Source organism: Pelodiscus sinensis, chromosome 3 (assembly GCF_052426305.1).
Source record: "Pelodiscus sinensis isolate ZL-2025 chromosome 3, ASM5242630v1, whole genome shotgun sequence".
Classification (NCBI taxonomy): Eukaryota; Metazoa; Chordata; order Testudines; family Trionychidae; genus Pelodiscus; species Pelodiscus sinensis.
In genome coordinates, this window is record NC_143054.1 from 167,409,298 (window position 1) to 167,423,921 (window position 14,624).

Here is a 14,624-nt window from a genome sequence, read left to right on the forward strand (position 1 = left end):
GCATCAGTGGGAGATATTTAAGTGTAGACAGATGAACAATTAGCTTGATTCAAGTCAGTTTATGTTGCCCTAACTTTGTAGTCACTGAGGTCACAGTAGAGAATAATCTCTATGTAACATCTGAAATTCTAACTAACAATTAGGAAGCTCATTGACAGAGCAATTTGTCACTCCCTCTGCTTTATGAAAATTGGCTTATGGATATGAATATGCATAACTCAAAGATGCTTTATGTAGAACTGTTCATGTGTTCAGAGTATTTCTCAAAATGGACTAGAGGCCCTCTTTGGGAAAGTTGCTAGCAGGCCCGCCACTTCGTTTACCTAAAGGCTCCATAGCCTCAGAGCCTCACAGTTCCCATTGGTTCCAGTTCACTGTTTCCAGCTAAGGGGAGTCGCAGGAAGTGGTGTGACCTGGACCGTCACTTCCCGCGGTTCCCCTTGCTAGAAATAGCAAACTAGAGCCAATGGGAGCCGCAAGGCTCCAAGGCTACAGAGCCTTTAGGTAAACAAAGTGGCATGGGCCTGCTAAAGGCTTTCCCAAAGCAGGCCTGCAGTCCATTTTGAGAATCACTGATGTAACATATTTTAAAAGTTACAGTCTAATGAATCTGTATATCTTATTTTTGTGCATGTATCATTCTTGTATTTGAAGTTAGAAATATGATGTGTGGATCTGTTTATAGTTCTAAATATGCTAATGAGGGACATTAGTAATATTTGTGGTACTTAATGACTCAGTACTCAAACTAATGACCTGTGAATTGTCATGTTTGTCCTATAAGTCCAAACTGTGGATCGTGCCACCTGGTACTGGAATCCATCTTGAACCTGGTGTTTTTCCATGGGAATAGGGTGTGTGTGGAAAATTTTCTTGCCCTGGAGGAAAGTCTATAAAAACAATGGGACAGCATCAGTCTTTTATCTTTAGCTAGCCTTTGAAACTGTCTGGCCCACCCCTAGAGGATACAAACAACTCTGAAGAAGCTGTAGACCCAGGCCAGAGTAAAGATCAGTTCTGACTTGAAGCTTTTTACCTGAGATCAGAAGAGTTGCTTAGGATAAGAATCTGCATATAACACGTTCCCTAGTGGATCAGAACTAGCTGGTGTTTATTATTCATTTCAATCTAATAACTTACTTTGATCTGACTGTTTTCACTTGCAACCACTTAAATCCTACTTTTTGTACTTAATAAAAACACTTGTATTTACTATCAAGCCCAATGTAAATAAATATTACCAGGGCAGAGGGAAGGGAGGGAGTGCATATCTCTCTCTCATTGACAAAGTGGATGGACCTTTTGAGCTTTCTTTGTATAAAACTTTTACACAGAATAAGATGGATTTATTTGAGGGTTTGGCTCCTTTTGGGGATTAGTTTCCGGGGTGCTAAATCCTTATAGGTAAGCCCTCCTGGAACTGAACTGGTCCAGCATCTGTGTTGCTCTGAAAGGGGCTGATAATTCTAACTCTGTGCCGTGTCTAGGAGAAACCAGAGCATCTAGCTCAGCAGGACAGGGTGGTGGAGAGCCCCAGAGGGCAGAAAGGCAAGTGTCAGTGGTATGATCAGCACACCAGGGGACAACCCCAAGGGGATTTCTGTGATTCAACCCGTCATACAAGTATTCTACACATTTCAGCAATTTCAGACTATAAAATTTGAAGATAATAAGTCAGGAGCAAAATATAAATAAAAATCTAATTTAAATAAAACACAGTTACATTCTTTCTTTAGAAACACAATTTGTATCTACTCACTTCATTCATATAACTGGTACCTTGCAGGCAACACAAGCAGGCTATGTCTACATTGGCAAGATTTTGCGCAAATACTTTTAATGCAAGAGTTTTTGGGTTAAAGTATTTGCGCAAGAGAGCGTCTACATTTGCATGTGCTTTTGCGCAAGAGATGTGCTTTTGCGCAAAAGCATCCGTGCCAGTGTAGACGCTCTCTTGCGCAAGAAAGCTCCGGTGGCCATTTAAGCCATCGGGCTTTTTTGCGCAAGAAATTCATGTTGCCTGTCAACACTGGCCTCTTGTGCAAGAATAGTTGCGCAAGAGGGCTTATTCCTGAGCGGGCGCATCATAGTTCTTGCGCAAGAAGCACTGATTTCACACATTAGAACGTCGGTGTTCTTGCGCAAGAACTCCCCGCCAGTGTAGACAGGCAGCATGTTTTTGCGCAAAAGCAGGTGCTTTTGTGCAAAATCATGCCAATGTAGACACAGCAGCACTGTACAGTACCTCAGTCCTGATCTAGAAGCAACACCTTTCAGAATGAAAGTATGGATCAACCTCAACAGCATATTCAAATTTGGCTAAAACTAACATGGGTTTTCAATTAGTGATGGTTTTGCTTTGTGACGTACATGCCTGTCAATTAGGACCAGAGGCTAAAAATTGATTTTAACAATCAAAAGATCACAGTGATTTACAGAAGCTGATGATCTGGCTCTGAATATGTAGTTAAGAAGCAAAACTTCTAAACAAAATCCTAGGCTTCTCAAATGTCCTATTCTGTACAGATAAGCTCAATACATAGAGAAGAACAGAAAAGAGAAGATGCATAGTGGTCATACTATTGCCAACATTCATCATTCAGGCTACATCAGGCACAAGTATAAATTAACATGTAGAGCAGGGTTGGGCAATAATTTCTGAACAGGGGCCACTTTTTTGAAGTGGTAGCAGGAAGCCGGGGGGGGGGGGGGGGGGGGGGCCTTGGATGGAAGAGACGGGGCCTTTAAATAGCAGGAGTCGAAAGGGCTCACACCTCTCTTGTAGCTCCCAGGCATCATGTTAGCTGGGAACAGGAGCTGAGAGCCCTTTCCATTTCTGCTAGCACACTTTCTGGAGGTCGGGAATGCTAGAGCCCTTTCAACTGCTTCTATTTCAAGGGCTCACACCTTCCCCAGGGCTGTTGCCTGACAGCTGCGGGAAAGGCGCAAATCTTTTAAATAGAAGCAGTTGAAAGGGCTTGCGAGTCCCTGGTTCCCAGGCAATGGGCTAGCGTGGGGCCAGGAGCTGCGAGCCCTTTCTATTGCTTCTATTTAAAGGGCTTGTGGCCTTCCAGATGGTTGCTAGGCAACGCAGGTTACCTGGTACCGCTAGCACATTGCCAAGGAGCTGGGATGTGCGAACACTTTTAACTGCTTCTATTTAAAGGGCTCGCGCCTTCCCCGCAGCTGCCAGGCAATGTGTTGCCTAACAGGTGTGGGGAAGGCGCAAGCAACTTTAAACAGAAGCAGTTAAAAGGGCTCGCGCATCTTTGGCTCCCAGGCAACGCGCTAGGGAGTAGGACCTGGAACTGCTGTGTGAGCCGGATCAAAGCCTTAGGCTTTTGCTTACATAGACTAAAATTATTACAATTCAGTTCACTATTCACTGGTTGTAATAGAGCTCCTAGACCTGCTAGCTGTGTTATGGTATCACACAAAAAGCAAAAAGATCATAACTACAAAAGACAGAAAACCAGGGGCATGCACCTGGACAACCTTTACGTTTAATTCAGCACATAGAGTAGAGCAGGTGGCAGACCGTATCCTGCTACTCTCAGTGGATATTGCTACTGGTCATATCCAGAATTCCACCTCAGATATTTTTGTATTCCTCATATATTCTCATTAGATAACTAGGTCCTACTACTGATGTATGAGTTCAGCACTTTGAAAATCAGGGCTTTCTCATTTAAGAACCCAACTTGAGGCAGTATCACAAGAAGCCTTTACATATATTCATTGAAGCTCCAAAGTATGGATCTGACCTGGCAAACACTTACTGCCATGAGCAGTCTCATTCAGAGTGTTTTACAGGTCCATACCCTATATTTAAGTAAACTATTAAAGTTTTCCAAATTCCATTTTTCATATTTGCTGATTGATGAGATATTCAGTTTCTGTTCAATTCTTAATCAGCCTATTTTATGCAGTGATGCCACACAGTCACATGAGTGTCATCACAGTCATTTACTGAAGGAAATATGATGCTTCCAGTAGGAGCTTTGCTATCACTGAATAAATCAGATAAATGGGCAGGGTGATTTTAAAAGAATATGCTTCATTTTTAGATCTCGGGAATCAGCAATGATGGGAAAATGAAGGATAGAAACATCATATTACAACCAAAGAGAAGCTTACAAAAGTGTGTGTAAATATAGACAAACACAGATATACATTTTTTTCCTGAATGTGCAGGGTCTCCTTTAACTATAGCTTTATGATATTCTGTGAAGCAAATAGGAAGCCTTTCATTATTAAAATTTGGTATGTCCTGGTTAAACACATTCATTCTAGTTACTCAGCCTGCAAAAGGATTAATTTCTCATGATAGCCCAATTTCAGTAACTTCAAGAAGAGCTTTTCTCATGCAAAGAGACAAGTCTTACAGGGCAAGTTCCTTAGCTAGTGTAATCAGCATATATCTAGTGAAGTTGAGAGAGCTACATTGATTTACATCAATTAAGTATCTGGCCATATATCTCCAAAAGTTGGCAAATAAAATGACATCCAGTGCCGCGACTACTAGCAATCTGACCATAATCTAGTAGTCCATAAAATTATCATCATGAGCCTTCCTATAAAAATAATTTGCTTGCCCGTTTTAAAACTTACTAATTTACATGTGACTATAATACTAAATTAAAGTACAACTTAATACATATTAAACCTTAGTAAAATAGATCAAGAAGTATCTATTATCATTTGGAATGACATTTTACCTAAATTTAATCAAACTTGACTAACACTTTCAAGTTATTTTTAACAGAATGTTTTCCACATGATAGTCTACACCTTATTCCTCTGTACTTCCATGTAAAGCTTTCAACATCTTCCTGAGTATCCTTTGCCCCATCCTTAGTACTTTGTTCAGCTATAGAGAAGCGTGCAATGTTAACAATCTGGGACCCTCTTTAAAACTGCAATGTAGCCATTAATAGGTAAAATCTGTAAAATTGACACTTTAACTGTGCTGTGTCTGTATTGATGCATCACTGTAAAAGCAGCCATCTTTTTAATTGTTAGTGTTCTGTTTTCAAAAATCAACACAAGCATCTGCATAAATGCACAAGCATTTTCTTAAAAAAACACATAGCATTTAATCCTTTAAAAATCTCCCATCTGTTAGTATCTGGACTACTGTGTTGAAATAAGACACCAGTTTGAAAATGTGCCATAAGGCACACATGTACAGGTTGTCTACACTGGGTCAGTAAATAATGTTACAAATTAATATTGTGATTGCTGAGTATTCCTAAGTATAAAAGAAAATTGGTTTTTTTTTTGCTTGTTTAATGTAGTCTTCCTAATGCAAAAGTCACTATCATGATACTAAGCTTTATACTTGTGTATATCACATTAGTGCTTCCACTGTAACCATAGTGTTAGTCTACCCTACATCACAGAAATAATACTGAGAAAATATGTAGTATCTTCACCTTATAAAAAAAACAGTATGGTTATAGTATAATGAGCAAAATCAATCTAAACAGATGAGATGACTACATAATAGAAGATATTTTTTCCCTAGAGAACAACCCTGCTGTTCCTTTTCAGATACATATTGGACAGCAATGTCCACTTTGTATTTTGGACCTTTGATGAGAACCCTAGAAATATATTACAAGGTCAGTAATTTCTCCTTAAAATCAGCAAGGACTTTTTTTAAAAAACCCAAATGTCTTAATAAAAATACAGTTTAAAACTACTTGTATTGAGATTGTGAAGGCTGAATGCACGAGAGCTGTCAATATGCTGACAAGAATTGTTATCAATATATTATTATTTTGACACATTTATTTTATTGTAAAGTTCTAGTGTTGGAAACAGTATTGCTTCAAGCTGGATGATGCAAGATAAAAGACGGTAGCAATGTGATTTAATTTAATATGCTCAGCGTGTACATGTTAGTTGTAACTACCAGGATTACTGTGTTAAGGGGAAGACCTTAGAACTGCTAAGCATAGTTTCTAAGAGCGTTCATTAGACTATTTATTAGATATTGCAGGCACAAAGAAGAAATGGGCTACTCCAATTTCTGTTCTTTAATATCTGCAAAGGAAAAGAGTACCAGAAAAACAGCTGCCTTCAATTACAGACCTGAAATGAGGAATTTATTTCTCTTATTAAACATAAGAACCTCATCTCTAACATTATTAAAGGTCCAGATATGTTAGTGCATAATTTCAACGCTCCAGTAGATTTGTTTTACTGATAATGGTTTAGGCCATGTGCATTTTCCTCATGGTGTAAAAACTATAAGGCACCTTCATGTTTTTTATTTCACTGAACATTTTTCTAGGCTTTAAAAATACTGCTGAAGTTGTTAATGAGTTTAATGTTTGTATTTACTTTTATTTTGTATAGAAATAGCAATAGATACAGGCTCAATCTGAGCCTCTATATCTCAATGAAAACATGAGTAAAATGTTTGTTGTCCTAAAAGCAAGTCTGTTGATTGTCCCTACATATTAACAAGTGAAATAATCAAATGATAATGCCATATTCTATCCTATACTGATCAAAGCAATATTCATTAGATGATTTTGGAAAAGGCAAAAGCTGGGTCATGCCAGTATTTGGCCTTGCCCTCCAAATTCTAATACTCAAACAGAAAACAGGTGTATCTGCTCCTTCTGCATCAAAATTCAGACCACGAGACATCACAGCATCAGAACAATGAAAAAATGCATTGCTCTCATAGATTCTGGATTCTGCTGGATCAGCCAATATTTGGCCACAACTTCCCCGGCCCTCAACTCTACTGCATCAACGGAAAATAAATGTAGACACTCCTTACTCCCAAAAAATTTGGACCTCAAAGCATTCAGTTCTACAAATGCAGCAACACAAATTCCTGGATTCTCTACCTGAATCCTGACAGATCTTGTCAATTTTGTGGCCTACTCTGCTAAATTCCACTGCCTAATCAAAGAACACATTTAGATGCTCATATTTCACCTTAAAAATGTGAACCCTGCTATGCCCTGCAAAATTCATATTTGGCTTCTGAATCATCCAAGATCATACTAAATTTGAGCCACAGTCTCAGAATTTGTACTATCAAAATAGAAAATAAGTCTTGCTTCTTCTCTTCCACCAAAAAATGTGGAATGAATCTTTGTCTGATATTTCCATTAATTTCAATGGGGCCAGAATTTCATTGCTGGTTTCAGATACAAAATAGCTGCAAAAACCTTTCCAATTGAGCTACGTTTTGGCGGCATAATACCCAGTTTTACCATCTAAACTTGGTAAATAAGCAACTCTGATAGCCCTCCAGAGTAATACAGATACCAAGCATCATGGTGCAACATATTTAGTGAAAATTATGCTTGGTTTTATAGGCTCATATAAAGCTATAAAGATTCATTTTCATATTAAAACAAAAATTATACAGCCCTAACTTAGTACTTAGTCAATAAATAGGGCATGATTATCATTTATTCTAAGGCTTCTTTCCTTCACTCTGACACTTCTTTGCGTCCACTTACAGGCTCCTTGACACTGTCATTGCGATGTAAAGACGTCCTTTCGTGTAAATTAGAATAAGGCCAATGAGCTGCCAGCTATTTTCTATTCTGAAGTTTTGTTGTTATTCCATCTTCTAAACAAATAATGCTCTGAATTGGATTTTTCTTCAAGAATAAATATGTATGGCTGGTCACGTATGGAACATCTCAGCTCAGAGGAGTGTTTCTAATGCTTTCTTGTGAAAGTTCTTGTTAACATTACTTACACTATGTAGAGCGAAGTTTGTTGCAGTTTTAGTGACATGTTTGTGTTTTATACAGTTATCAAAGGCACAACTCCAAAAACATTTTGTTTGTTTGTTTGCCACACTACTGGACCACTAGATGTTGGGATGCCGGATCAAGATTTACAGTGCTGTGGGTCTCAGGTACATCATGTCTCCATTTTTAAGGGGCAGTAGGTGCAGCTAAACATGAGGCCTAGTTAGTCAGTGGAATTTCACAGATTAAGACTAAAAATTGGCAGGATTTAGCTACCAAGTACCTGCAATGTTATTACATCTGAATGCATCAAAGTCCAGATTTTTGGTGTCAGAAGAGTATTTATATTCTCTATTTATGCTGTGAAGTTGGGGGCTTGGGATAAAAAATTCTCTAGTTCCAAGCATCAGGTCTGGATTTGGGGGGTGCTTTCTATGCCAGAATACACCATGCTGTATGGATTCCGTCGGTGCAAAAACGAGCATTTATACTTGCTCAATTTAAGCATTAGAATTTTGGAGGCGTGAGCCAAATTCTACCTCCATCAAGATTGAGGTCCTGGACCTGGATTTTTGCTGCATTATTACTCCTGGATGCACTAGGGGTTTGTCTTCCGGGGTGTGTGTGTGTGTGTGTGTGTGTGTGTGTGTGTGTGTGTGTGTGTGTGTGTGTGTGTGTGTGTGTGTGTGTGTGTGTGTGTGTGTGTGTGTGTGTGTGTGTGTGTGTGTGTGTGTGTGTGTGTGTGTGTGTGTGTGTGTGTGTGTTTTAGTATAATAGGGGCAACTAGACTTGTTCCCCATTTAGACAGTGACATTTCGGAGGCTGGATTCAGTAGCTTCCACCTTTTACTCATATCCTATGGTTCTTCCTCTCCCCCATCCCCCCAAAATTGTAAAATATATCTGAGGCAGGAGGTATGCAGTAACATTGCCTGACTTAGTGTATCAAAGCCTAGAAAGGCTTCAGAGCCATTTCATGCCATTCATTGGCAATCTAGCTATGCAATGAAGGTGTTGCATCCCCAGCAGTGCTGTACAAAGCCATATGCAGTTACAGCGCAAACACTTACCCAGTCCTCGAAGTGGCGGCTCCCATTCTGCAGCAAGTCCTCAAACTGGATAGTGCAATTAGCCACAAAGTCATCGTACCCGATGGGGGCATCGTGGAAAACAGCCATCTCAATCTTCCTGCCATTGCAAACGTCAGTGACAAACTCGTCATTCCAGGCAGGGCTGTTGGTCTTTTGCTTGGTCGAGGTCTGCCCGATCCTGGAATCGTCCACGTTGAGGGCGATGTAAGGGTCCAGCAAAAAGGTCTGTGGTCTGGGACCCACCGCATGCCTCAGTGACCAAGGTGTGGGTTTCAGATTCACCGCCTCGCAGATCTTGATTTTCAGCAAGCCGTTAAAAACCACCATGGTTGAATGGCTTCACTTTTCCTGGGACTAGGCACTCTCACACTCACACGCTCACACACACACACGCGCGGGGAGGGAGGGAGCCAAGGAGATCTCACCAATAAATAGGAGGGCAGGTCTTCGAGAGGGGGGAGCAGACCACAGCGTGGGGGCTCCCTTCTTATTGCTACTGCTGCTACCTTTGATTATTATTTAGCCTTTGCTCTTGCGACACCCCGTGAATACATAGAATTGTCTTGCCTGTGTTTCTAACGGAAAACAAGGGAGGAAGGGAGGGGAGGCGGGGGGCGGCCGTGTTTGCAAAGCCCTCCAAAAACGCGATCAAAATCCGAGCATAACAAACCCTTGGGGTGGGCAACAGATTTTTCCCTTCATCTAGATCATAATCCTGGATCAGGGCTTGCAAAGGAGGCAAAGCCGCGATCCGAGGCTCTTGCTCACGCTAGTGCTGTCTGTGGGCAGCAGCAGCAACCCACACACACACACACACACACACAAATCCGAACCGCCACCAAGCCAAACAACCAGCCCTGCCTACTTCACAGCCTCCGCTCAGAAAACACACGCCCGGGGACCTTACATCCGCATAGGATCGAGGAGCCTCCTCGCCTTCTCCTCCTCCTCCTCCTCCTCAAAGGCCAAGGATCCAGTGGAACGAATCCAATGCATGAGGGGAGTCTGCTCCGGATCGGGCTCTTTGGAGATTTAAAAAGGCATGGGGTGACCAGCGCCTTCTGGCTGCTTAGCGCCGCGGGCTCGCCTTGGTGCTGGGCTGAGGAGTAGCAGCAGCAGCACCACCCCACCTCTCTTGCCTCTCCCCCGCTCTGTGTGTGTCTCGCTCTCTAATGCAGGAAATGCGCAAAAGACGTCAGTGTGTGTGTGTGAATAGAAAGTTTTGCCTGTTGGGGGAGCAATACGGTAAAAGTGAGCATGAAAGAGCAACAGCTACAAGCAAGTCAAGAAACCACGGCCGGGGTCGTGACTCCCTCAGACTCAATGAGCGCTGCCCTGCATATTCATGGAGCGATTTGCAGTGGTGGGGTTTTCAGGGGCGGACTGAGGCGCTGGGCTTCCTTCCCCTTCCCCCACTTTGCTAAAGATAAAAGTTGTGAACCAGTGTGGGGAAAAAACATCCCTGATCGTCTGCCTCTGAAGTTTTAAACAGCACCACGGCTTTAAGTTCTTTATCACTCAAATCCTGCTGCAAATAAACATTGCAAACATCTATCTACCACCCCTCCCAATGTATTATTGAAAGCCAGGGCTGCTCCATAGTAGTTACTGTTGTATGATTTATTTCCACTCTAATGTGGATGATCTCAAGACGTTACTGTTATTCCACAGACTGCAAATCCATAGTCAAATGTGTATTTGTGCCAATATACGGCGCGGGCAAAGAAAAAAAAAAGATGTCAACGCCTAACGTAAATATTTCTTTCTGAGGAATTTCCACTGCGGCTGTTTGTTGTTTTCTTTACTGTCTTTCTTCTCTGCAACTACAAAATGCCGCTGGAATCCCTTTAGGACTCTGCGATAAATTGTTGTTGACAAATGCAAGCTTCGGTTTCTTGGACTCCTTTTCCCTTTTAATCGCTTTGATCATTGCTGGCTGACAACATTAACCCTCACCTCCCCGCTGCAAGCAAAGGAAGCAGAACGTCTCTCCTTTTTACAGTGCCTTCTCTCAGCCCTCCCCATTGGGCAGCAGCCGTAAGATAGGCAGGCTGACGTCATTTGAGGGGCAGAGCTTTTAGCTTCTTTAGGAAGAATTTCCCTTCCGTCCCCAACTGCTGGGAAGTGACCTGGGAGCTAAAGGAAAGCCGTCCTCCAAGGCAGAGCTTTGCTTTGCGAGGAAAGGACCTGGAGTCGCCTCCCCTTGGACAAGGACTTTAGATGGAAACAAAGGACCCAAGAGACTTTATGTGAAAAGATAATTTCCCTGACTATTTTGCCTGCAATACTTTGACATAAGTAATACCGTCTGTGTAAAAAGAATGTGATTTTTCCACTATTGCTAGAACTGTAATCAAATACACCACCCAAAAACACTCTCTGTATACCATCCCTTTGTCATGAATCACTGTGGCTTTTTCTGCTGTTGATCATCTCATATTTGTATGTGTGCCAACTTAAACAGAATTCCCATAACATTCAATAAGTGTTTAACTATTTTGTCATGATCTGTCCTCCAGTGAATACTGGAAAAAAATACCAGTGTGAAATACTTACTCAACCTGATAGTTATTAAATGCAAAAAAATAAATAAAAAATAACCGAAACCCACCAACCTTATCATGGTTGCCCAAGGGTTTTTGGCAGGTAAGGCAAACTGACCCCCTCCCTGCCCAACATTCAATATTAAGAAAAATGAGACTAGAATGAAATGTTACCTTTGTTTACTTGGAATTCAAAATGAACAATGTAAATTTTAAAAAAATCTATTATAGACATTGCATTTTAAGTTGCAACTGTCTTCCTTCCAAAGGGACTGATTTTTGGGAAGCTGATTTGGGATAATCTTTATTCTCTGCTACTAAATGAAGTTTGTTTTTTGTGACCCTTTTGCACTGGGCCATTGATTGGTGTAAACATTTAGATCTTTTCTTTCTCTGGTATATTTTATTTTATCATTTCAATGTTCACTTAAAACTATCTAAAAATTAAAAAGAATGACAGAATTTCTATTATTATTGACCATTATTGCAATTACAACAGAAAAGTATGTATACGTTAAGTGGTATTTGTTAACATTAGCAGTCAGGTATATGAAAATCAGGACTTTACTATTAATTTAACAGTAATAGTCTACAATAAAAACACAGTCATAGAATCCTAGAACTGGAAGGGACCTCGAGATATCAAGTCCAGCCCCCTGCCCTCATGGCAGGATCAAGCATGCTCTATATCAGGGGTGGGCTAAAGGGCCTCCATGGGCAGGATCCAGTCCAAGCCCCTGCTGCTCGTAGAGCCTGGGGTCAGGGGAGCACCTGAAGCCTTCTCTGTTCTGTTCCTGACCTGCGAGAATGTGTGCAGTATGCAGCATTTCAAAGCGCCATGCACTGCTCGCAGGCCGGGGGCAGAGCAGAGAAGGCTTCGCGCACAGCCCCACCTCCAGGCCTTAATTGGCCTGGGGGTGGAGGAGTGCATGAAGCCTCCTCCCGCCCTGCCAGGAGCACGTGGCACTTTGAAGCACCGCGCACTGCTTGCAGGGTGTGGGGGAGAGCAGAGGAGGCTTCCCGCGCTCCCCCAGCCGCATGCCAATCAGGGCTTGGGGGCGGGGGAGCTGTGTGAAGTTTCCTTCATCCTGCCCCAGCCCTGTGAGGAGCCCATGGCACTTTGAAGTGCCATGGGTTCCTCGCAGAGCAGGAGGAGGCTTCCCATGTTCCCCAGGCCCTGATTGGCCTGTGGGTGGGGGAGCGTGCCAAGCCTCTTCCAGGGCATGGGTGCCAAGTGGGAAGGGGGAGCAAAGGGGTAGCCTCCCTTCCCATTTAGGCCCCGCCCCTTCCAGGGTGACCTGAGGCTACTTCTCAAATTTTTGAAGTGGCCCCTGGGCAAAAATTATTGCCCACCCCTGGTGTATATTATCCCTGATAGCTGTCTGTCTAACCTGCTCTTAAATATCTTAAATGATAGAGATTCCACAACTTCCCTAGGCAATTTATTCCAGTGTTTAACCACTCTGACAGCTAGGAAATTTTTCCTAATGTCCAACCTAAATCTCCCTTGCTGCAGTTTAAGCTCACTGCTTCTTGTCCTATCATCAGAGACCAAGAAGAATAATTCCCCCTCTCTCCATGACACCCTTTTAGATACCTGAAAATTGCTATCATTTCCCCTCTTAGTCTTCTCTTTTCAAAACTAAACAAGCCCAATTCCTTCAGCCTTACCTCATAGCTCATGTTTTCCAGACCTTTAATCATTTTTGTTGCTCTTCTCTGACCTTCTCCAATTTCTCCACATCTTTCTTGAATCTGGCACCTAGAACTGAACACAATACTCCAATTGAGACCTAATCAGCACAGAGTAGAGTGGAAGAACGACTTCTCGTGCCTTGCTCACAACACTCCTATTAATGCATCCCAGAATAATGTTTGCTTTTTTTGCTACAGTGTCAAACTGTAGACTCATATTTAGCTTGTAGCCCACTATAACCCCTAGATCCCTTTCTGCAGTACTCCTTCCTAGACAGTCACTTCCAGTTCTGAATGTGTGAAATGGATTGCTCCTTCCTAAGTGGAGTGCTTTGCATTTGTCCTTACTAAACTTCATCCTGTCTACCTCAGACCAATTCTCCTGTTTGTCCAGATCATTTTGAATTAGGAGCCTATCCTCCAAAGCACTTGCAACTCCTCCCAGCTTGATATCATCTGCAAACTTAGTAAGTGTAATCTCTATGCAATCATCTCAATTGTTGATGAAGATATTGAACAGAAATGGTGCCATAACAGAGCCCTGTGGAACCCCACTTGTTATGCCCTTCCAGCATGACTATGAACCGTTAATAACTACTCTCTAAGTGTTACACTGTAACACTATTTTAAAATAACTAGCACTATTCAAAAATAACTTAGTCTGTGTCTACATAGCAGGCAGTTATTTTGAAATAGTGTCAAAATATTGTCAAGCTGGAGGACTTCTTACTCCAACTCTAACCCTCATTGTACGAGGAATAAGGGAAGTCGGAGGAAGAGTGCTCTATTTTGAAATAAGTGCTGTGTAGACGCTCCCTATTTTGAAAGAAGCTGTTTTGAAATAAGATATGCGATAGACGTAGCTCACTTTGCATATCTTATTTTGAGTTAAGCCCTGAAGTGTAGACACTCCCTAAATTGTATTTGCTTAGTTTATTGATAAGCATATCATGTGAGACCGTATCACATGCATTACGAAAGTCTAGGTATACCATGTCCACCACTTCTTCCTTATCTTTGTTATCCTATTAAAGAAAGCTATCAAATTGGTTTGGCATGATTTGTTCTTTACAAATCCATGCTGACTGTTACCTTATTTTCTTTCAGATGTTTGCAGATTAAATCCTTAATTACCTGCTCCATTATCTTTCCTGGCACAAAAGTTAAACTGACTGGTCTGTAGTTTCCTGGATTATTCTTATTGCCCTTTTTATAGATGGGCACTATATTTACCCTTTTCAGGTCTTCTGGAATCTCTCCCAACTTCCATGATTTTTTCAAAGATGATAGCAAAAGACTCAGATACCTCCTCTATCAGCTCCTTGAGTATTCTAGGATGCATTTCATCTGGCCCTGGTGACTTGAAGATATCTAACTTTTCTAAGTGATTTTTAACTTGTTCTTTTTTTATTTTAACTTCTCATTTCCACTAGCATTCACTATGTTAGGCATCCCTTCATCATCAAACTTCTTAGTGAAGACCAAAACAAAGCAGTTATTAAGCACCTCTGCCATTTCCAAGATTCCAGTTATTATTTCTCCCTCTTCACTGAGCAGTGGGCCTAC

At 41.6% G+C, this 14,624-nt stretch overlaps 1 protein-coding gene across 1 annotated transcript in view; it reads right to left on the reverse strand.

Moving 5' to 3' along the window:
- PRKCE (protein kinase C epsilon) overlaps positions 1-10,791 on the reverse strand; it is a 465,689-nt gene extending 454,898 nt beyond the window's left edge. The window contains exon 1 of the mRNA XM_006125476.5: positions 8,800-10,791. Coding sequence (XP_006125538.1) covers positions 8,800-9,147 — 348 coding nt within the window. The 5' untranslated portion in view covers positions 9,148-10,791. The remainder of the gene's footprint in view (positions 1-8,799) is intronic.
- Positions 10,792-14,624: the final 3,833 nt, after the last annotated feature.